This window comes from Galleria mellonella, unplaced genomic scaffold (genome assembly GCF_026898425.1).
Source record: "Galleria mellonella isolate WM207_F2 unplaced genomic scaffold, CSIRO_AGI_GalMel_v1 utg310, whole genome shotgun sequence".
Taxonomy (NCBI): domain Eukaryota; kingdom Metazoa; phylum Arthropoda; class Insecta; order Lepidoptera; family Pyralidae; genus Galleria; species Galleria mellonella.
In genome coordinates, this window is record NW_026442071.1 from 843,105 (window position 1) to 868,900 (window position 25,796).

At 30.5% G+C, this 25,796-nt stretch overlaps 1 protein-coding gene across 2 annotated transcripts in view; it reads left to right on the top strand.

Annotated features, from left to right (window-relative positions):
• The window catches only part of LOC113509121 (carbonic anhydrase-related protein 10), a 97,869-nt gene extending 75,954 nt beyond the window's left edge, over window positions 1-21,915 (top strand). For both annotated transcript variants that reach the window (XM_052895742.1, XM_052895741.1), the window contains exons 3-11: window positions 1,093-1,143; window positions 5,099-5,235; window positions 6,212-6,403; window positions 10,010-10,105; window positions 13,552-13,618; window positions 14,642-14,796; window positions 19,561-19,692; window positions 20,127-20,175; window positions 20,995-21,915. In XM_052895742.1, coding sequence (XP_052751702.1) covers window positions 1,093-1,143; window positions 5,099-5,235; window positions 6,212-6,403; window positions 10,010-10,105; window positions 13,552-13,618; window positions 14,642-14,796; window positions 19,561-19,692; window positions 20,127-20,175; window positions 20,995-21,017 — 902 coding nt within the window. In that variant the 3' untranslated portion in view covers window positions 21,018-21,915. The remainder of the gene's footprint in view (window positions 1-1,092; window positions 1,144-5,098; window positions 5,236-6,211; window positions 6,404-10,009; window positions 10,106-13,551; window positions 13,619-14,641; window positions 14,797-19,560; window positions 19,693-20,126; window positions 20,176-20,994) is intronic.
• Window positions 21,916-25,796: the final 3,881 nt, after the last annotated feature.

Sequence of the window (25,796 nt, forward strand, 5' to 3'; positions counted from 1 at the left end):
CGAATGTGGAGGAATGTAAATACCTTATCAAATCGCATTTACAGGCAGAGCTTAAGATTTTTTGAAATCGGTATAAGTGTTAGCTTAGATATGAAATGGAAGAATCAAGGGATAAAAATTCTAGACATAATTTTTTTCAGTTTACAGCTTATCTCGTAAAAGGTCTAGTATGAAGACAGACAGATTAGTTTCAATTGTTTTTATTAAGCTCTTAAATTATATATTGCCAAGCGCTCCGTAGACAGGAAAAATATCTTGTTATAGGAAAATGTACTTCACAGATAATTACCGCGCAAGATTCTCGACTAAGTGTTTTTGAAATAATTGCTTGGAATATTATGAGTATCATAATTTCATAATCTTAATTAAGTAAGGTTTAGGCAGTCAAATTATAAATTTTAATCTTTCGCAAATTCGTCTTGAAAATGAACCGCTTACTGGAATAAATGATTGTTTTAAGAGGGTTTAAGTACTTTTTATTCTCTTATTTTTTTCTAAATAAAAATGGAAATGGTTTTATGGTTTATGTTGAATATTCATATTCATTACAATAATATAATTTATTAGTAAAATACATAATATTATTTTAGTATAGTATACTAGAAAATATTCATGAGAGCAATTGAAGCCAAAACATTAACTTTTATAAATTTTATCTGTCTGTCTGTATGTTTGTTCCGGCATCCAACAAAAACTACTGCACGAAATTGGATGCAGTTTTCACAGGTGTATTTCTAAAGATCTAACTTATAAACTGGCTTATTGTGATACGCTATCTAGAAGTAGTCTATTACATTGATTTTTTTCACTTCTAAATTTCGCGTACGAAGTAGCGGCCACAAGTTAGTCCTTTATAAAACATGGTCATTTTCTAATTTCTGTTTAAAAGTTCTATGTTTTTTTTCGTAAAGTTGTATAACTGTTATCTATATTATACAGCTTTACTCTAATTATACTCTTGTTTTGTTTAGCTGATGATTAGAGAAGTTGATGGTCCTGTGTTACAATATATTTCACTGCAATATGTAAGGGGCGACTGTAGCTTTCATAATGAGAGGTGTGCAGACTTAATTAGATTTGGTTTGATTGCAGCCGTGAGTGCCGTCAGCTGGGAGGAATGGTGGACGTACGACGGTATTTCAGGTGAGTACAGTTCAATTTAGAATATTCTAGATGCTATTAAAGTTAATGTATCCACATTTGAAATATGAGTGGCTTACTTTTATTATTTTGTTTGCATGGTCGCAATATTTATTTAGTATGTACGTGTTTTAAATATTTTAATAACAAAATAATTATGGTAGTACAACTATTTCATAAACGTTGCTTATTTTGAAGTTCGTATATACTTAAGATTTTGAGTATACATTTAAGATTTTGCTCCGCAATAAAACATTTTTTATTACTAGAATGTACCAGTATGCAGGACAATAAAAAAGTGAATACTAAATTCACCTGAGTTATAATTACTTATAATTATTATCTCAGGTGAATTTAGTATTTGTATTTGTTTAAATATTGACAGTACTTATTTTGCTTACGCCTTAAAATAAATTCAATGTCGTGCATTTTTATATAAGGCGTGTTTATAACAGATTATAGCTTAGTTATATTTATTTAAATTTGATGTCAGTGATAAAACTAGCATTAAGTTTATCGATTGCCAATTGGGGAAATAAAAAGAAGAAAGTTGGGAAGCTTCGTCAAAAAATACTATTAAATTTCTGTTTATATAATTGTCGCATAAATGGACAAAATGTCAGCGATAACAACGCGTCGAAGTAAAAAGTTGAATCGAACTTTGAATAAGAAATACATTTTATACTAACGATAGTTTCTTGACGAATATCTAAGATGGTTATAGTTATCTTGTATAAAACAATTTTCCAAACAAGAAATAGAAAATCAGCCAAAAAATATCATTGTATGTATGTACTAATAAAGTAATACTTTAACATAAGTAAATATACAAAGAATATTTGTCATACACTAAATGCGACTGAAAGAGATAAATCAACAGGATGTGTTCATATTGTAAAAAAATCAATGCACCGAAGCACCGCAAGCCCGCCGCATAACATTCGTTTGTGGGCCGTATCAATTTCTCTGTGCCGATAACATTTTTGCCGGTTTTACGTGACACGGAATTTATACAGGCGATTTATCATGCATTCATATTACCCACGTTGCGGACCAAATTGTGAGGTGTCGTATCTTGTCATTCTGTTACTTATATTCGACGATGTCTTTCTTCAGTTTTATGGAGTATTAGATACGTGCTTCTTTTTGTTTTTATTTATGGTATGCTTATGTAATTCGTAATAGGAATTGTGAATTTTAATTTCAAATTCATATTTGATTTGTGTTTTTTTTTTTCAATAGATAATTACGAGTACAAAATTAATTAGTAAGCTTTCTATTGTTTTTATACAATAGTAAGAGCAGTTTACAACAAAGTAGTTTATTACTTTATAAAACAATTCCAAATGATAAGTTTTTATTTTACTATAATGTAATATTTTTTCATAATTTGTAAGTTCGGAATATGAATTACGAGTATTTTAAAATTTAAATTATATGTAGTTAACGAAGTAATAAATCAGAAGCTATTTGTGACTTTCCGATTGATCATTTTTTAATGAGTATATTCGAATCCATTGTGACAGAGCACGAACAGAGTTATTAATAGTGTTTACCATCGCCGGAGAGGCTATTTGAAATCTAAATAAACACGAAAAACTTTGCTGTCGATCAGATTCAAATCCATAACATTTTTAAATCGACGCAGTAAAATCATAATATTGTTTGACTTTTTGAAGTTTGTGAATCTGTGTAGTACTAACAGGCATTTGAAATATTCACGCGCATTAGTAGCATTAGTAGAGCCAATGCTGCGGTATGTTTAATTAAACGAGAGGGCTGTATTATTAATAGTGAAATAGAGTAGGTCCTCTATCTATTTGGTAAAATTAGTCATATTATTACCTTTGAAGAAGCCATTAGATAATAGTTATAATTTAATAGTTTTCATTTTGAACTTGAAAATTTTATTTTGCAGTCAATTTGTTTTTTTTTTTTGTATTAGATATACCTGCGACTTTCTTGTGATGAGACCTTTTTGATTGATCAGAAGTAGTTTGTCATTCTCTATTCTAAATATGTTATATGCTAAGTAAGTACACGATGATTTGTGTAAAGTATTAAGTACCTAAAGTTATAAATAAAAAAAAAACATTTAAAGAATTATCTGTTTAACTATCCACAAATAATTCAAGCGAAATTTCGCAAACAGTAATGCCAAAAGCGAAAAAGTATTTTGCATTAATGGTAAATTCGCTTAACGCGTGCCCATAAAGTGGGCGTGACCACAACCGTTGCGCCGGCTTACTCATGCAATTTTCAAGGTCATAAATAATAAAACCGTGAACGCGATCCAAAGCACTTCGGCTACTTTTGCACAGCACTTTTCCCCTATATTGAAATACCTTGGGATACCGACTGCTGTAAGTTTACACTCAGGGCATAAACTGTTATGGTAATGGTTATTGGCTTTTATTGCTTCGTACTACGTATTCATTTTTAATAGTACTTGATTATGGCAAATGTGGGAGCTTCAGTATCGATTCCAGCTTGTTTGATTCAAAAATAATATATTAGTGATATTATAGTTTGTTCTATCAGCCGTTAACTGTCCACTGTTGAACATAACATGCTAGTAGTTGCAACCGTAGTTTGACTTTTAGTGATATTTTAAGAGAGACACTGCTGTCTATCTTTCCACCATAAACCTCCTTAGTCGCCTCTTATCACACCCACGGGAAAAGAAGCGGTAGCCTGTTCTGTAGCGGGATCTAGATGACTAGTTATAGCTTAGTAGATTATATGATTTAATCTGGTCGTCAACTAAAATGTCGGGTGTCAATTATGATTTTCATAATGGTCAAATATTGTTAATTCATAAAATTATAATTAATCCATATAATGACGGTAGTCTTGCATCCTTTTATAGTGATATAGCGAGACATTTTCAAACAAGTTAAAAAAAAATAGAAAGTAATTGTGTAATCCTTTTACTGGAATTGAAATTGAATACAAAGTGTTATCACTCTTTTTTAATCGCAATATTGTTTTAGGTAGCTAGCAGATAAAACAATATATCAGAGCCAGAGACAGAATAACAGTAGGCTAATATTACTGTTCGTATATATTTTAGAAGTAGGATTAAGTTATTGAAATTATATTATATTATTGAAATAGAGAATTGGCAATATACATAAAGGTTGGTTTCTCTATAAGTATAGGTATTTGTATAGATATTATGTGTCCATTAAATTCACAACATGTATTAATTGACGTAGATACGAACCAAATGCGACGTGTTCGCTTATTATAAGCTATTGTCATGGCGATAATTAACAGAGAATTTCTGTTTCATTTCATAATAATGAACAGCGTGTGCATGGCCGTCCATAAAACATAGTCCGTTGTTTATCCGAATATATGTAACTTTAGTATTTAAAGTATGTACAAGTTAATAAAGCCGTGTGGAAGTGGTGTTTGAAAGCGGCCGATTTAATATTCATTAGGTATGAATGGAAACAATGCAATGGTGAAAGCTGTTCCGATTAGGTGATTAGTTCTCATAGAGCGTTAATATCTATCTGTGTTATATTACTATTGTTATGATGTTTAATCGTACTACCATAATATTGAGTATTCATTAATTGGCAAATAATTCACATAAAGTTTTAGTGTTTTCTGTACATATTACGCAGTACGTATTTGTCTTGAAGTACGCTATCGTAATTTGAGTGGGTACAGTACTTAAAGATGAAGCGGCATGTAAATGGTTTTTGATTTAATATTTTTTAGGTTAGATTAAAAACAATGCAACAGCAAGGACTATTCTAAATTATAAGATTACGTTAAAATTTTTTTTATGTTTAATTTTATGTTGTTGCTTGGAAGTTTGTTCATACTATTTACTGCTAGATAAATAATTTATCAACAAAAGTAGTCGCAGTTAATAATTATCAAGTGTTTAATCATAATAAAATGATGTTTACAGATTAATTTAGACAGAACTTTGTTCCCAAAGGTCCGGCGTTTTGGGGCTTGATAAATCCGGAATGGTCGTTATGCAACAAGGGACGGCGGCAATCGCCAGTCAACCTGGAGCCAGAAAAACTGCTTTTCGACCCCAACCTACGATCTTTGCACATAGATAAGCATAGGGTAAGTCTATTTGGAAATCAAATTATACAAAGATTGATAATAAACTTAATACTTATCACCTAATTAGTGCCTACGGTTTCTTTTGCTTGGATTATCTTAATTTTTTTTCGATAAAATAATTTTGTCGGTGCATTTATAAATATAATTATAGGTTAACGTAACATCAAATAAATGAGATATTCGTATATGGCAAGGCTGATAAAAGTAATTTGAAAATGGCTATTTACTTTCTAATTTAATACATTATATTTATTCGAAAGTCAAGGTTTAACTTCTGTAGCAGCTGTGGTATAAGTAATTAATTTTATTATGAAAATAAAATTTTGTTTAAATATTTTTTTAATCATTAATGAGTTTAAATATGAGGCTCTGTAAATTGGTCCGCATCCGTTTGTTTAAGCTGTGTTTATACAATTACAAATATTGGTATTACGTAACTTTTTAATTTATTACGTTTTATACGTAAACGAACAAAATTTTATGTCGGACTTTTTATAATATTTGAAATGGCAAACAAGCTGACAGTCTATCTGATTCAAAGTAGTATCTGTCACCTTTATAAAAGAGTATAAACGGCACCGTAGATATTACAGAATATATTATGACACCCATTGAACACTTGGTTTGTTGCTATTCCTGAGGATTAAGGTATTATGTACCCATATCCAGCAATCCCCATTCTACCGAAAATGTACCGAAACGCAGCCATGCTAGCATAGTTATTTGGTTGCAGAAATACTAGAACCTAGTTTTATGTAAATGGCTTTTGTTATTTTATCATATAAAATATTTAAGGAGGGGCCAATTAAATTTTTGTGTATATTACGCTATATCTGAGTTAATTCGGAAACGATATTAACAATTTTTATGAGAAATTTTGTAGAAAGTGTGTAACTGAAAATTCTTATATAAAAGAATGAAGTCTTATATGAAAGTTTGTAACTTAAAATTTTAACTTATGTTATTTTTATTTTAGATAAATGGATTAATAAGCAATACGGGTCACTCGGTAATTTTTACCGTGGAAAATGAGACTAGACATCACATCAACATCACGGGAGGTCCGCTCTCATACAAGTATCAATTCCATGAAATCCATATACATTACGGATTGCACGATCAGTTCGGTTCAGAGCACGCCATCAATGGTTATTCATTTCCTGCAGAGGTGAGTAGTACGTGTTGTATTGTATGCTATCTTAAGGTAAATTTTATAACAAACCATTCGTGAATAGAACTTAGGGTTTTATTATACCATCAAATTAGGGGATCATATTATATCTCAGTCATAAATAAGTACAATATTACAGACAAAAATGTATATAAAATATACTCATAGTTTCATAAATTATTGTATAATAATTATAATATTTAATTCTGTGACATACCCTTTTTATACTATTATGTATAAGATTATTGTGTAAATTACTGAGCTTACGTATTAAGTACTGGTACAAAGTTTTACAGTAATTTGTATATTATTTAGGAACAATTTAATTAACTCAAATTAGGTGCTTTTGGTTTCTACCCCATATTTTTCATTCAAAGATAAACATAGGTACGAGTATAATACAGTAATTACCCCTTATAAACTTGTTTAGAATTGTGGACTTATAACATTTTTTCTTATAAGTTAGAATTTTCGCTCCTTCAATTTAATATCTATACCAGTTTTGACAAGTTATAGTTGCTAATTATACTGCTCATGCGATTTGGGGTCTTAATTTTCTAATTATTAGTGGATTGCTCTAAAGCTCCTACGCATTGTATATAGGAACGGCCAGACATATACTGTTAAATATTAAATAGTTATATCAATAACTTCAGTAAACCAAGGTGATATTTATAGATTTACGTAGATGAATTTAGATATATTTACATTTAAAGAGAAATCTTCTGATTTTATTACAATGTTTGATAAACGCATAGTAAAAACTATTTGATCTAGAAACATGAAATTTTCTAACTGGACCTGGACTGAACTGTTGCAATGGGTTTGTCTCTTTCGTTGAATAATTTTAATATTGCGCTGCATTTCTTGCAATTTAAAAATGTCTATAGAAGGAAGTAGGTAAATGAATGTAGCTACTTTTTGCTATAGTCGAGCTTTTGAACAATTAAATGGTAAAAGAAAATTGAAGGGACGGTTGAAGTGTAAAATAAATATTAATATAAAACGGTCTAACAGATAGAAATTAGGAATGCAGAATGTAGATGCACACTGGAAATTACATTTGTTTTGCCAAAGGTTAACTGGGAGAGAAAGCTTCAGGTACACAGCATTAAAATTAGGCCAATAAAGTATAAATAATGAAATAAATAGGTATCTATTTTTAATAATAATAAGTATAAATAACAGTTGATTATATAAAAATGAAATACAATAATTCTCTTTTTATGTTACAAAATATAAATAATCATAGGTACAAATGATGCTTATAGCTAGTTTAATTAGTTAAACTGTTCAGTGCTTAATACAATATAGTCGTTTCACTGAAGTTCGACTGAGTAAACATCTCGATCAATGTATCGTAATTGCTTGCATACGCACTCATGAATATCAAATACGTGTTATAATTAATTACACACAGAATTGTATACCTATTCAGGTACTTTGATATCAATTTTATTAATAACATATAGCTACAATTTGTAAATTATAGTTGTGTAAAACACGCTGTATCTTGCGGCTACATCCGCGTAAATCAGTACATAGAGCATTTTATATGTTAAGTTACGATATAACTTACTCGACTAACAAATTGCATTCGTTTAGTAGTTTTTGCGCGAAATAGTAAAAACATCTATTCATCGATACAAATTTTCGCATTTATTACTTTAATAGGAATTATTTATTGGATAAAATATTCAATTATTCATCATATAAAAATATTGGAAATCAATTAATAATTTATTTATTATTTAGAAAAAATACTGTTTGTGAAATTTGTGATTATAAATGTAGAGTAAAATGATTACAAGATACCAGCAATGTTCTTTTTATTTGTAAGATGTCATAAGTAACGAAGTACAGCATAAGAAAATAAAAATTTGAAATGAAACGGTAATTAATACCACCTGATAATTGTTATAATATGTTAATATCCTTCTTTTGTAAGAAAAGACGCAGAATGTACATATGGGATGGTATTTCAATCTAGCCCAATCTGATTATTTTTAAACGACCTACACTTTTGATAAGAAAGTAGGTATAAACTAATTCCTAGAATATAGAATTATAGTGAAACGCCAAATAAATACGTTACGCACGTTAAAATGTTATCGCAGATTTCTTTGGAGGTCTCTGAAGTAACGTAACAGATGTTTTTACACGCATGGACCGCGCCGCCGTAGCTCTGTGCCGCGCCGCCACGCCGCTCCGCCCGCCACCCTGAGACGCTCAAATCCCAAATGTAATCCCGACGAACGACTGCGAGCCAACTCAACCGTGCCTCCTGTTTATTTATGTGACAAATTCTTACGCAGCCACGTTAAATCCGAATTCATGTGCTTACTCTTGTGTGGTTCGGTTTATTCACACAATTTCATAGATTTTTATAGGCACTTTGCTATTTTGTAGACATTGAACAATTGTCAATTTTGGTTTTAAGGGGATATGGCAAAGAAATTATATACGCGTAAAATGTATAAAGGGTATGCACTGTGGTCACATAGTAGGCGTTCTATAATGTACTTGATGCTATTCAAGCGGCGGTTATCACTTTCCATCAGCTCACCTGATGGAAAGTGATAACCGCCGCTCAGTTCGCCGTCAGTTTGTTTACCATTATAATAAGTATAAAAATGAAATTTGTTTATTAAGTTAACAAAATAAATACTCTAGGTTGGTCAGAGGCATTTCAAACTGTCTTTTTAGTTAACGTAATTCGTTTACATTTGAAGCATATCGGAATGCAATGGCATTTAAGGGGTGCCAATCTACCACTATCTCGATCTTTTCACCCCTCTTCAATAAGAAGAGTAACTGTTAAAGTTTTACATTGGTTAGATTCGAAATCACTGCAAATCAGGACTTATTGAGATGAGGTAAGTAAATCACTGGGCCACGATGTTATTTTTATTAAATGTAAACGTTCAAAACTAATAATGTAACTTTTAAAATATTTGTTATTAGTAACTAATTCTTTAAAATTCTTCCAAATATTTTTATACCAGAATTACAAAAGTTGATTGCTTGGGTACCTCTGTCCCATTCGTGTTTTTACCGTGAAGCAGTTGTGTTTGCATGGCTGTGTTTCAGTTTCAAGGGTGGGATATGGCGTGAATTTACAGGGTACAGAGGAATAACACCTATGTCCTCAGGAATGGCAACGCATGGGGGGTATCATGGGCGAAACAGTATGTGTGTGTACTGTTATGTCCATGGTACTGCTCAGGTCTATAGGCGATGGTTACCACTTTCCATCAGGTGGACCGTCAGCTTGTTTGCCATTCTAAGTCGTACAAAAAAAAATTACATTAAAGTAAATGCTGTGAATACCTTTAATAGGCATGTGCATTCATATTGTATTATATCTAACGTTTATTATATATGTTATAATACCATATGCTGTAGGTGTTCCTATGAATAAATAAATATTAATTCCTTTTTGGCCACATTATCTTTTACACAGTCCATTCATTTCTTTTTGGGGTTTCCTCTAATATCCTTATATTCATCCACATTCTTGTTTAATACGTTTCTTTAAAAAAAAATATATAATCCGAAGTATTAATTTGAATATAACAATCATTATCCATTCTTTTGTTACAGATTCAAATATTTGGTTTCAATTCGCAGCTTTATTCAAACTTTTCCGAAGCTCTGCACAAAGCTCAAGGAATTGTTTCAATATCTTTACTTTTACAGGTAAATATTATACATTAGGTATAATTTCATTTATATAATAATCTGTATTACTTACTTGAAAAAAAAAAGCTGAAATCCTAGCTAACTGACAGTCATATTAATGAAGAGCCAAAATTAATGGAGGTAGAAATCTGAAATTTTGTACGGAATTTCTTTATGTATACCTTGATACCTCATACAAAAATTACGTATTACATGACTGTTACTACGACAATATCTGTATACTTATAAAAGTGTTTGTATTGAGTGTGCTGTGTTCTTTTTTTAAACGGTCATATTTGGGATCGCACACATAACTCAAGAATGAAGTCTGTTTGAGTTAATATAAGAGCAAGAAACAACTATAGTTCATATAGAGTAGTACTATTACATATACAGTGGTAATATGTAACGTAAGCATTCATTAAGTAAGGGTTTTTGGTAAGGCCCACGGGAAATGGAGAAAAGGGATTTTGTACCACAAACCTTCGTGATTCCGTCCTATATATATATATATATATATATAATATAAACGAAGTATTATAATTATAAATAATGTATCGTATCCAATAAAAAATTAATGATGAGGCGTTTTGTTTGAAAAGATGCTACAAAAATAATTTTATGAAGGCGTGCCAGTGATTTGATGGCTCCGTAAGTGATTTGCAATTTTTGTAAACTCGCGACTGCGCTTTCACGTAATTGATGTTATAGATGGAGTGCTGCTATCAACGCGGCCGCACCTATTCATAGACGGCAACCTTATTCCAACCAAACTGAGCGTAGTTAATTAAGGAAATTGGAATTTTCTGCGCTCCATTGGATTAGCCGCTAAAGCTATTAGTACAAATTAAGAACTGACTGAATGACGGTAGTAAAGTATATCGCCAGTCACTTGGAGGGATTAACACAACAACGCACTATAGTTTAAATTAATTGCCGGCCAACGTTCGCTTCGTTGTGTGAATTTATTTAGTAGGAGCAGTCTGATACTGTTAGGTAAAGGGACCGATTTTACCATATTGTCGTAATAATGAAATTATATACATGGATATGATAGCATTTTTAGAAAGGAGTTACAGATATTATGTACTGTATGTGGATAGTATATACATTAAATATCTACAATATATGTAGATACACGTATAAAAGTAATGGTAAATTAAAAATTCCTTCCTTTTTTTATATTATTTTGAAGTCAATTCCAAAATAAATATAATTAAACAAATGTAACTTAATATATAATAATCGCAATAAAATAAACTATTTAAGTATCTAAGTATTTGTTTTTGTATCAATTACAGATCTTGTTGTATCTAATAAAGTAGTGCTTAAAGTTGTCTTTAAATTATAGCGAGTAAAGGTTTTATTGTTTGTTTGTAATATATTATATAAACACTACGTAATCGATTTTATAAAATCCTTTCACCAATATAAAACTATCAAGAAGTAACATAGGCTGTATCTTATTTTCGAAAATTTTATCTATTATAAAGACGAAAGATTTGATTTATTTGCAATGAATGAACTCAAAAAATACTTTATCGATTTTAATAATTCTCTTACTTATAGAATACTATATTATTCAATAATAACGTGGGTTATATTTTATAGAAAAATCTACATACCTGTGCGAAGCCAAGGTAGATCGTTAGTATTTAATATTGTATATATATATAACAAATGCATATGCCTTTTGTTAAATTTCAACCTGACCGACATAAATAACACCTAGTATTTCTTGTATGACTCGAGTTTCGGAACTAGTCGATCGTTTTATGACCTTTCTTAATGAAGGGTCTTTATCCCTCTGATGTTGTCCCAAAGGGCCCGTGTTTACCGACACGTTCATTATATTTCGCACGCGTACTGTTCGTGTTAGTTGAAATACCTATTGGAAACTATATCTAGTTAATAATTTTGCACAAGACCGGTTATAATCATACAGTTAGTCATAATAATAATAAGTTGCTTATTTGACTTATACCTTATTATTTGTCTAAGTTTTATCTAAAAAAACTCATCAAGTGTGAATTAATATCGTACAATGAGAGTTCTACACATGAAATAATATGTAAACGGGCCTCTAATTAAAAACAGAGATTTTAAAAATCGGTTTTTAAATCTGGTTCTTATTTTAATGTGCAAATGAATTCCTTTCATTCCTCATTAGACTAGTTGGCCTATTTTGAAATTTCGAGCATACCTTTTAGAATTCCAGTAAAAAGTGAAAAGATTTTTTTACTTATTTAAATTTGTATTAAGGGTAGGTCCACAATATTATTCAATTTGAGAGCACTATAATTGCTGAGATACATACATACACATCTGTCACGCCTGTCTCCCATTACGGTAGGCAGAAACAATGGAATGTCAAATGCTTCGATTTAAAAAAGTCTCTTTTGTTTCTACCACATTCATCAATCTTTTCATACACGCTCGCTGGTTACGGGTACTTTTAATTTGGTTCTTCTTCAGCACATCGCCTATTTGGTTGACATACGCCCATCTAGGGCGGCCCCTACCGATATCTCCATTTATTCCTGCTCGATAAATCTCTTTCGTAATTCTTCTTTCATTCATCCTCTCCAAATGGCCATACCAACGCAACATTCATTTTTCGATTTTTGTAACTACATTGTCTTTCTGTCCACACTTCTCTCAATTACCGAGATATATATGTATAATAATATTATTAGCAATGTAAAGGTTTCTTTGTGCTATTTTCTTACGGAACCTTAAAAGTGGATTAAGTGCTATTTGAATTTGCGTACGTAAAATAATTATTATGTTGTTATTTTTATACGGCACAAAGACTTTTTTATTTAATATTCTACGTAGGTAGTAAAGTTATTTTCAGCAGAAAAAGCTTTTGCTTGGATTATGTGAACTGCACTTATTAAAGGTTTCTAGAAATTATAGCTACTACGCATCTAGTACATAAATACGCATAATATATAAGTATCTTAGACATCTTATAGGGTTATCAGGTAGGTATCTGTTAATAAAAAGGTTGAAAAAAAGTAAATTCTTTTTTTTAAAATGAGTCTCTATGGTTTAATCGTTATTTCGGGGTGTCTAATCTTTGTATTTGTTTTTTTTAAGTTTCTTCTACTGAGCAAGTAATCAGTTTCTACATATAACGTCATTTTTAAGTTTATTACTCTAGATCATATATAAATGTAATAGTCACCTCTTTCTCTCTTCGTCCTCTTCATTACTGAAGGTCGTGTCCTTGAAAGGTGTCTGTTGCCTCTCTTATAATGTTATTCTATTATGCACGGTCTTCAGCTTCTCATAGTCACTTACATTAATAAATTAATTCTTCTTACCCAAAGATTGTCTAGAGAGATTGCTTAGCAATAAAACCCCTTCTTGGTCTATTATATTATTAATAATTTATAATTTAAGAAATAATTTAACTCATGTAATATTAATGTAAAATTAAATTTATTTTTTTATTGCAGCTTGGTGATTTGTCGAATCCAGAATTACGGGTACTGACGGAGGAATTAGAAAATATTAAATACGGAGGTAAGTTGTATAACTTTAGCCATTTTCGAATGTTACGCGAGTTTCGTATAGGGAATTTCTCAGGCAGTGCTTGTGAGTCTATTGAAGTTGATTTTAGTATCTTGTAGAAGTGAACTTTGTTTTTAATTAATTTAATACAGGTGACTTTGATTGTTCCAATGCTTGAAAATAGTTTGCCTTTTCAGTCGTCGTGTGTCACTGGAAATATAATATTTAAACAACATATGTATTATGTCTCCGTTTATAGTTACTATTAGAGATTTTGTACAAAAATTGTCTGCACAGGTATTTCTATCCCATCAATCAGCTATGCTTGCATGGATGTGTTTTAGTTTGAAGCGAATGGTAATAGAAGGGAAGGAGGTATGAAAATGAAACACAGGATACAGAGCCATACACCATATTTCTCAAGAATAACAAGGCGTGAGGCATACCATGGGTATCACAGAGTATTCTGTAATGTTTATGGTGCTATTCATATCTATAGGCAACGGTTATTGCTTTTCATCAAGTGGGCCGTAAGCTTGTTTGCCATTCTGTTATAAAAAATATATTCAATTACGTTCCATCCCACGATTCACGTTTAAACGGATTAGTAAGATAAGGATGTATTTCGATAGGGAAAGTCATGATAAAAAAATAATTGATAACGATAAATTCATGCTGCCAGCTATCTTGTAAGTTTGTGTTGTTTCTATTAACTTTGCTTGTAAACTTCCATAAACTGCCTCCGCATTCAAAACAACAATGGATTGATTTTTCTATAAATAGAAATTACCATCAAATATGTTTTTGTTATATTAAAGTAATGAATTTTAATCTTTTAATGGAATGAAATAAATATGTTTGGAAACTGAAAAAAAAATAATAATATTGAAAATATGATTAAAAGCCTGTGCAGACCAGGGACATCTTTTGTTTGTGGAAAATAAATCCTTTATGTAAGCCTTGTGTGTTCAGGTTATTAAGTTTTATCTGTATTATTTCGATTATTTAGTAATATCTATAACAAATGTTCTGAAGGAGCCGAGATGCCGGTCAATAAGTTATCCGTACGGGGTCTTCTGCCAGACACCGAATACTACATGACATATGATGGCTCCACGACGGCGCCTGCTTGCTTCGAGACGGTCACGTGGGTGATTGTCAATAAACCAATTTATATTACAAAGCAACAAGTAAGTTCTATTGTAATGAATCATTCTGTAAATGTCTATTTACACCTACAATTATAGTACGCATATATAATGTAGTTTAATGTATTATGTAAAAGCGTGTGATGACAGAATAAGATACAGTGTTACCACTGTTTCATAATCAGGCTGTCGTAACAGATAAATAAGCAACGCGCAATGTACTAGTTTTATATTTAATTTGCTTTAGATATTGGCCAACATAAAATTTTGCGTATCAATATTTTAAACCAATGCTCCATTAATAGTAAATACCATTAAAGAACAAAATCAGTCTTGGCTGTATATTTTCTTAAATTAAAATATAGTCAGCGAAATATGGATATATTGAATATTTTTTTTATCACAACGGTAATAGTCGACAGTTTTACCAGCTCACGTAAGCATGACTCGTAACTTTCTTTTATTGTTAGATTTCCTTACAGCCAGTCTAAATGAGCATAACGTAATAGGAAAGGAAATATTATGACCTGAATAAATTATATTAATTATTAAAAGTTTTGTTAAATGAACCCTTAACACCGATTGGCTTACTATTTGCAGTACTTAACAGCTACATTAGCCATAAGATGACTACTACGGTATAACTTGTTCATATTAAAAATTAATTTTATTATGAATATAGAATATTTTTACTAAAATACTAAATATATCAGAAGTGGTCAACTTGATTAGAACCAAGATTTACAGTTTAGTGACGAAACCTTGTACGATCTACCAATTACATACTTCTTGAAATCTCAAAAGAAACAACATAGTTTAATACAAAATTATGTAGTATAGTAGTTTTTTTTTTAAATTGTATTAAGAGATAAATAAAACTGAAAATTATTCTTAGTAACTACTTATTTATATTAGGGTGTGTATTGCGACTAGATTAGCAAAATTTTATATTTTTGCTTTGCTATGATCGACTGGACTATTAGTCCAGGTTACCCCTGAAATATACTATAATAAAAGGTAATTGCTATGAGCAATTTCTTATAGACAATCAAACGAAAAGTAGTAACTAGCGTAAAATTTAAATAATCGAATCATACTTATATATTATCGACTTAATTGCACTATAACATGACTTCAAAACTTATCGACTGAAAACATTTGGAAATTATTTATACTGGCTCAAACGTGTAATTAATATACAAATGAATTATTATTTGTCAAGTTACGGAGAGTGGCCGCTGTAGTCGGTGGCACTCAATATAATGGGTAGGTTGCATCCGCTCAAGTATCAAGTTCAGCGTATTTGGATATTACTCTAGGTAACTATCTGTTATGTAACAGATATAACGTGTGTGGAAGTCATATTGATAAATTTATAGGAAAATACTTCTCGTTTAAATAGTATGTTAATTTAAAAGTACTAAAAGTAACATAAATTGTATTAATATTATACTGAGATCGCTTTTAGCGATAAGGTCGCCCATTGTTTTCTCATTGTAATTATTTCTTGTAATTATTTGGGGGATCTTTAGAAAAAACAATAAAGAGTATATCTACTGCCTAGCCGTAAAAATATAAATTATCACTTTATAAGAGCTTGTATGGAAATTAAAATCAGATTGTAATATTAATCAAAGATAAAATGTAAATTATATAGAAAAGATTTCGTTTGTTTAAAATATATAAAACGACGAATACAAAATAATAAAAATGTCTCGTTTTGTTTTTAATAATACTTTAAATGTAATAACTACCAATTTAACTTATGTGTAATTAGATCTAGAAACCTCGACTAGGTCTGAGATCAATTCGTGATCCTTAATCATGTGTGGCTGTGACGATTGCGCGCATCGGCATTAAAATATGTGTGCTTATAAAACTTTTAACAATAAAATTAGTAGTGCTTGGTAATCTTGAAGTTTAAACTCTAGTATTGAGTTTGATAACGAGTAGTTCGAATTGTACGTGTTACTACTCCTATTGTATGATAACTGTTAGTTAGATATTGACTTTTCAGCCATAGCTAAAGTGAACCCATCTAGTTAAGTATCAGTTAACTCCGTGAATTCGAGCGTGGTTGAGGCCAGCGTAATAACATTTCATTTGTGCTCACGCTACAATAAACAACTCACGTCCCTCGCCTTTAGACAAAGACTCCGAGGTGAATTATGTACGTGTTAAAAGTAAACTGAAAGTGCCGCGTTGTGTGGCTGTTATTATAAATCATTGTTTATGTTTTCCGTTTGTTGGTGGGGAAATTAAGTGCTAGTGGAAACTGCTGGGTATCTCACGGCCACTTGAGCGAACGCATGCTCTAGCTTCTTGAAGCGAAATGTACTATTAACACAATTGCACTATGACTACATATGGTTATTTACAATAACAATAAACGTTTTCACTCGGGAAAAAATTGTGACTTAATTCTCATAAAAAAAATCTGTTTAAATATCGTTGAAGTTGAGAAGTAATTTGAATATGTTCTACCCAAAGTTTTATTAATGTTTTAAAGTGGAGTTATACCAAACGATTATGTATTTTAAAGATAGAATGCATAGGTTTAGGACTAAATAATAAAGAATACGAATGAAACGAGTTAGAACAGAACAAGAACATTCTACCAGCTGTAGGAATGCTTTTGTATTCTTGACGTGCGCTCTGTGTTTTATTACATCATTGAGTAAACAATGTCAAATGAAATTATTATGTTACCACAACAACGGTTTCTTCGAGAGAATACGTTCTAAGTGAAATGCTCCGTGAGCTTGTTCTTGCAGTACAAGCGACAAGCGAGCGTTCTTAGAACATTCTACTATATTGTTCCCGAACGCAGTAGAGCAACCAAAGAATGCTCTTAGCTCATTTACACTAAACAAAAGACTATGCTATTTCTTCATTTAGTGTAAATGTACCTTTTCTTGTCCATTAAATTGTCAACCAAAAAGAAATAAAATTCTCTGATATATCTTTGTACTGTATTAAAATATAAATCTTAATACAGTACAGACAAATATGCTTGATTATATATAATTAGGATTACTTAATTATATATACAAAACGATTTATAGGCACCGTTTAAGTATAAAAAAATGAATGGTTTCAATGACTGAGTCTCTACGATAATATTGCTGTTTTATTTATATTAAACAAACTTACTGTAAGGACTCAGAATTTCATGTTTAATATCATAATACTAAATTACTTCCACAAACATGTTTATAGCTTCTAATAACCGTAAAACAGAAAATTACTATTTGGCTGAGGTTAAATCAAAGTTAACGCAGAGTCTATAATCAGAATCAAATTGTTTAATACGGCGTAAACAGCGATGGGAATGAGATAGTGGTCGCGTGCGGTAAGCCCGTTAATCTGTACACCACTACACCAGTCAACACTAACACATAAAACGAAGAAATTTCAATTTACTCGAAATCGGCTCTCCCTATATTATAGTAGGTAGATTTTCTTCACAACGTACGAACACGAGTGTGTTATCTAAAGATTTTTTATATTTTTTTTGGCAGTTGCATCATCAAACTACTATAGCAACTCTGTTTTGTAATGTTAGTTTAATTGATCATTTTTTTTTTTTTTCTGATTAAAATTGTCAAGAGTTAGTATTCTTAGTAATTTTAACCAAAAATTATATAGTATTTTGTTTATTGCGGGTAAATTCCTTCCTTCGTACAAAATGAAGATGGTTACAGTTTCTTGATAATAGATAGCATCACCCTCGCACGATTAGTAGTAGTATTGGACTGCCCCAGATTAATATCTTTCTACCCTTAGATTATATTTCTACACTTATTTCAATGATTTATTTGTGATCGGCGTAATATTTTTTTTCTATTTCATTCGCTCCCATTCTGGCTATACTACCTTTCACACAATCCATTCATGCCCTTTTAGGTTATTTTCTATCAGCCATTTATATTAATACTTAAAACTTTTCGTTTAACTTACTTCTCATCTTTACGTATGATGTGTTCATACCAAAAGTACTAATTACAAGATACTTATTTATTATTTCTTATTTTTTTCTATGACTGGCGCTACTTCCATATTTCCTCTGATATATTCATGTACATCATGTACATCTGATACGCTCTTGTCACACCACACAACTCTTTGGAATCTTCCAGCAATATTTCCGAACCGATACGACAACATAATCATATTCCTTTTTAAAAGGCCGGCAGCACACTTGCAATGCCGTAGGTGTTGTGGGTGACCATGGGCGGCGGTAGTCACTTACCATCAGGTGAGCCGCATGCTCGTTTGCCCCCAGTGTTGTAAAAAAAAAAAATCTTAATATTCGCATCTCTGCTACATTGGATTATCCCAGATATTGCCAGCACTTAAAATCTAGCGCGATATAAGGTCACTATATCATTGTATTTCGAATTAATTATGATTGTCGACTGCATTCGCCGTCATTAAAATCTTTAAGATGATTTTGAAAAATCATCATCATACTGCTAATATTATGAATATAAAAGTTTATTTTCATTTATTTATTTAAATATGTACATTTAATTTTATTATAGATATCAGGTTATAACGACAATGACAAGGCACACAGCCAGACTTATCTCTTGAAAGGATTTCTTCCAGTATTGCAGATTTTTATATGTTTATTAATCAAACACACTTAAATATTTTATTTATTTTACATTAAATACTGATACACACGGGTAAAGTCGCGGAAAATTGCAAGTAATGAATAATATATTGTACTAGTTACTATTTAGACTATGATTTATTATTGTGTTAGATAACTAATAACACAATATAATTTTTTTACACCAGTTGCACGCTCTTCGGCGACTAATGCAAGGCGATGCGCGTCATCCAAAAGCACCGCTTGGCAACAACTTCCGGCCACCCCAGCCGCTACACCACCGCGCCGTGAGAACAAACATCGACTTCGATTTGAGCAGGGTATTTCATAGTTTTATTTTTTACACTAAAATTTGTTAGCTAAGTTTGACAACATTTAATTGCGGTTAAAAATCTTAAGATGAAACCAAACCTAATCTTCTGAATCTTTTAAGTTCATGTTTGGATCTTAAAAATGATTGTGGTGTGCTACGTGTTTCGAAGGAAAAGGAGTCAAGGTATAATAAATAATACAGTAGTTGCTAAGATAAAACGCTGAGATAGACAGACGGACGAACAGATGGACGGACAAAGTCACCCCATAAGGGTTCTCTTGTACATTTTCCGCATGAAATGTTAAAAGGACCTAAAAATTTTTGACAGGCAATAGCATATTCACAAAATTCTATGCTTGAACATTATCTGTCTATTTATTATAAACATATGATTGAATATAATATATTGCTATATTATATAATATATGGAAATTTTTACAGTATCCTGGAAAGACTTGCCCGAGTATGCATCGAGATATGCACTATAAAGGTATAGTAATTAACTCTTATTCACAAAAATATATTATTTTTTATAATTTAATCATAGCATGGATGATAATAATGCTAACGATTTATTTCTTGATATCTTTATATACTAACCGTCTCATTCATAAAACTTATCGTTATAAGTCCCTTACAGCAAGAAAAAAATGTGATTATAAAAAACTTTATTCATAAATACACTAAAACTCTGCAATAACTGTGCAATGACGTCAGATATAGATGATCTATAAATCTATCATAAACCTGCAATAGTAAAAAAGGTTATTCATAAACGCAAGCCAATAAGGCGAAAACTTCAAATAGTGGTTTATAAGGTTATAATAGGCCAATGCCTATTGTAAGAACATATTAATCTTAATGTAACTACTCATTTTTAATTAAAATAGTAATTATTATATTTTCTTACTATTACTACATAATTTATAATAGTAGGAGTAGTATATTTATCAAGATCTTTATTAAAATAATATTTTTGATAGCTATAGCTATAGCTAATCGTTTGTGGTCTGTAGAAGTGTTTTGGTGTGGTCTGGTGTGGTGTGGTCTGGTCAAGTCTGCAACATAATAAAGTAAATCTTTTAATAAACCTATTTTACTAATTGAGAGCTTATTAAATGTTTATGAATAACATTATTATAAACGTGCTATAGTGTTATTTTACGTTTTAGCTAAAGAGCTCTTTACATTTACAATAATATTTTTTATGAATAAGACTGTTAGAATGTCTTCTTATTTATTATATTACATTTCAAAATTATTAAAAATTGTGTTTATTATTATAATATTTGTTTTATTTATATTGCAGCCAAAAGCTGGACACAATATTGAAGAAAGTTTAAGTTGAAACGGTAGGCATTCATGTACACTAATTAGTTGCTACGTAGAAAATATTTATAGAAATTAAGTGATTGTAAATATTCCCTTGTACAGTTCTATAATATATCTTGCTTATGACAAATGGAGGTAAAGTAAGGCTAGATAAGTGTTGTAATTAAGTAAATATCGAAGGCATTGAATAGAGCTGAAGTATGAATAGCTTCCGGTAGAGTTTTATTGTGATGATTATTCGAATTAGATGTTACACTTGATATTTCATAACGGCCTCTAAATAGGTAGGACATACATACATATTTTCGGATAGATTGTTTAAACTATAACATTGGTCTCGCTGTCAGTACATAGTACCTAATGAAGTAGTATTATTATATCTTTATAGACTATATTTAAATAAATACTTTAGTACTTATAATGTAAACTAAACGGTTTTGTATCCTTTACAAAAGTAGCTATATCATGTTGTTATATCAGGCATTTCACTAGTAATTTTGAAACAAAATTGTTCATTTTTAAACGCTTATTATGTATTTTGTGAATAAGAATTAGTAAGTTCAATGAAAAACATATCGAATATAATTTTGTTTTCATTATAGTCAATCAAAAGAAATAAAATTCAATTATTAAAGAATTTAGAGATGTTATCATATCAAAATATAAGAATATGTAAATTAGAGTAAATAATAACTTTTATGACTGTACTTATAAATAAATAAACAATTTAATACAACTACGCTATGACATCTATAGCTTTAACAAGAAATGTATCGATAATTAGGCATATTTTATTGCTACCAATGTAATAATACTGAATTTTCATGATCATATAATGTATATCGCCTGGCTTATTAAGCTCCTATTAGAAAGTATTATTATTTGAATAAATTATATCTCCCAATTTTATTTTTATTGAATCCTTTTAGTTTTAAGAAGTGTAACATTTTGTTGACTGCTATACCTGATAAAGCAGTCAGCAATCGAGAGTTCAAAAAACGATGCGTTTACATTACTCTAATGCAATGGAATGAAACCATCTGTTTTAGTGTTTCCTCCACTCTCATGTTTGAATAAAAAGCTCATTTGAATTCTATGAGAATCGAAATTGCTCTCTTTTTCGCTGTAGTAACTTAATTTAATCGAGTTCCATCACAATGTCCTTTACCTTTAGATTGGGGACTTGTACTCGTACAATATAAAGGTGAAATGAAAGTTACAATTTATTTTTATTGGTTATCCACACTGTGGTGGCGTATTTCATATTGAGCTGTCTTATTGTCTTACTATACGATACGAAAATACTTAATATAAACAAACATATATATAGATAGGTATTATAATTGACTTAAGTATGTACTGTTTTTTTGGATATTTTAAATGAAATTGTCGCTAAAAAACGAGTATCAGGAAATTATTTATGAATTAATTTTGTCTTAAATACTGATAATTATAAAATGTCTTTTATACTGACAAATAAAATAAAAATTTAAGAGACACTGGATAATTGGAAAATCAAAGTTACTCGTTTTATGCTTCGAAGTCCTGCTCGGTAAACTATGTTAGAAGTTTTTGTCTAAATCGCAATCAGCCTACCTATCATGAAGCGTAGATTTGATGTTATGAAACCAAACGTAATAGGTGCAAACGAAAAAAAATATCAAAACATCTAATATAATTTCGGTTGTTCGGACACTTTATGGAAGGGATTATGAGGAACACAATATTACTCTCCGCCTATAGACCTGAATTCGGTTTGAATGTGTTTCATTTTATGTATATTACTTCGGTTCGAAACTTCGAATATACGTTCTGTGGTAGACCTCATGATAATTAGAATACTAACCTGATGCTTTACAGTGTGTGGTTATATAATTACCCTTTATAGAGGGCATATAATATATATGTTATACGGTTTATAAAAACGAAACTTAAGATTTACTGGGGTCGAGTATTTTTTATGTAACTTAGAATGGCAAACAGGCTGACGGCCAACCTGATAGAAAGTGGTAACCCTCGCTTATACACATAATTAAAAGAAATAAAAATAATACAATTGCCATCTAGTCTCCGCATAGAATACGCTATCCCTTCCTTTACCGTGGGTGTCGTAAGAGACGACTAATGAAATTTAACGGTCGAGGGTTGGGCAGCAGCGCCTCTTTTGAAACATAACTAAAACCTAACCGCGGTTGCCAATCCGCTTGTTAAGCCTGGCAGTTACTGGCAAAACCCCCCTTATAGGATAGATCTATGTTCAGCAGTGGACAGATAATAGGGATTGGGATTAAGAAAATAAAATAACTAATAAATAATATAAATAATAATAAATTAATGTATTAAAAGCGTATTTCAAGAACGATTAACCTAATATAAGTACACTGTTTTCCTTTAAACGATATATAAACTGAAGATTAAGATACAGCGAAATAAATCGCTCCATTTCCCGCACAGGAACTAGAGTTGTCGTTATTGGAAAAGTTTCCGTCGGTCGTCGTTAATAGACTTACACAAATTGAGTTCGTTACAAATAATATAATTGAGTGTAGTCTGCCCGCGAAAACGTTACACGTGCTTAGACACGTCTGAACATTATGTTTGAGGTTTATTTAAACTAATAGGGAACTGTGTTTAAATTAGAATTAACGTTTTTAACTTTAAAAGAAAAATAAAGAATTTGGTCCACAAAAAATCAATAACTTCATCGAGTTTCATCGCGTCAACTTTAGTGAGGGTAAACTTCATTTAATACAAAAAGAAATAAATAAAAACGGTGTAGAATTGAATAACTTACCGCATAATTTATATATACAAAAAAATAAATCAAGAACTTGAGATTCTTCTTTTTTTAAATCGCATCCATCCAATACAAAATAAGAAATAATACTCGTAATACCTAAAAAAATATAATATTATTGTTCTGTATGTACTCGTAATTTTAACTATAATAATTCAAAAATTACGTTTGTGGTCATAAGATCAAAGGAAAATACAATTATTTTACACATGGAGTTTTCTTTTATGTACGAACCTCGACTACGATTGCAGATGCAATTCTGATACAGATAGGAATTCTTGTGTATGTAATTGTGATTGCGAGTTTGGTTAAATTAAACCTTATGACGTTGACAAAAGGTTTAGTTTTATCGAGTTTCGAGTGAATTGTCAACCTCAATCTCGAAATGTACCAATATTCGGGTATTGTTTAGGTATAGTCAGAGAGTTATGTAACGTGTTATTATTATTGAGAAAGGCATAAAACGGCTCTTAATAAAATTGACAGTCGATCAGACACATAATTAATTTATGCCTATTAATTATGTTAATTTATGTACACAGATAAAAAAAACCTCAAGATTCACATTCCAATGTAAAAGTTATTATTAGAAATGTCTCTAATTTAAATTAAAAGAAGTATATCGCTATTCAAGATATGAGTGGAGTCAATCAGTGCATAATTTAGTTAAATGAATAGCTAGTTTTTTTTAATAAAAAAATGAAGAAGAAAATTTAAAGAAAATAAAAGTTTGACGTAATAGCTGAATAAATATAGTATCAAAAATATTTTAAAAATGGTTTTAAAGTTATAAGAACATTGGTAAGGTAAATCATAAGGGCATTGACATTAATCTGTAATATGAGACAGTAGTCAATGTATAAGGTACAAAATTGCTACATAAATATTAAATGTTATATACACAATATGACATTTATGTACAAATTTAACTTTGTCACGGAGTAAGTGAATTTTATTGGTTAAAAAACTGAATTTGAAATAAGAGACGTGAACTTATTTTTACTGATCCTAGTTTAAAATACTATGCTTGAAAAAGGAGCTAAAGTTCAAGAAGTCGATAAATATAAAAGTCGTTCTAGTATTTCATGGGAAACATATTTTACGGAGCATTTGTGATAAGTATAATATTTATTCATTCCTTCAAATTATTAAACAAACAAAAATAAAAAAGTTAAATATTTGAATAAAAGAATAAATGTTGCAATTGTTTTTAAACTATTTTAAAAAGGACGTTGTGTTTGGTTGTTTGTTAGGATGGATAAAAGAATTATAAAAGAGGTATATTGAGCTTCTATGAATAGATACGTTATAAAGAAGAAGATGAAAAGGTTTGTTCTGAATCAGAGCTGTCTTCTATTTGTTCTAGCTAACTAAGTATGTAGGATAAAGGCGTGACCCGTTCGTAGACATAATATATCCATGTAACCTGTCAATATCACGTTATTTAATAATAAATAAATCATCATATTTCATCAATAAAGACTCTTATTGAGTCTGAAACTAATCAGATGACCTCATAGTTGATATGTGAGTAAAGCGGATATAAATAATTACATTATTATATTATACGTTTTACCATTTACGACGATTGATTGCCAATTCTTTTGTTTTCTTCGGTACGTTTGTTACCTAAGATCTTATTTCCACTGTAATAATAAAAATGTTTTGTTAAACCAATTCGCGTATTATAAATCCCGGGGGAGAGCACGTTTACACATCCCGCTAAACACTCCGGGAGAAACGCGTCTTGAGTGCGCACTCCAATACGAGTGTGAGCGCGATGTACTTGAATGTCTAGTTTGTTTGGTTTATATTCAGACGATGACACAGATTTGAAGTCAGAATGGCTGAAATATCAAATGTTTGACACATCCATATTAACGTATTTTAGAGTTTCATAGTCGAATGGCAAAACTGGAAGTCTTATTTTCATTTCAGTTTACTTGTTCATCGTCAGAACATTATATAGTTTAGTTTCAATT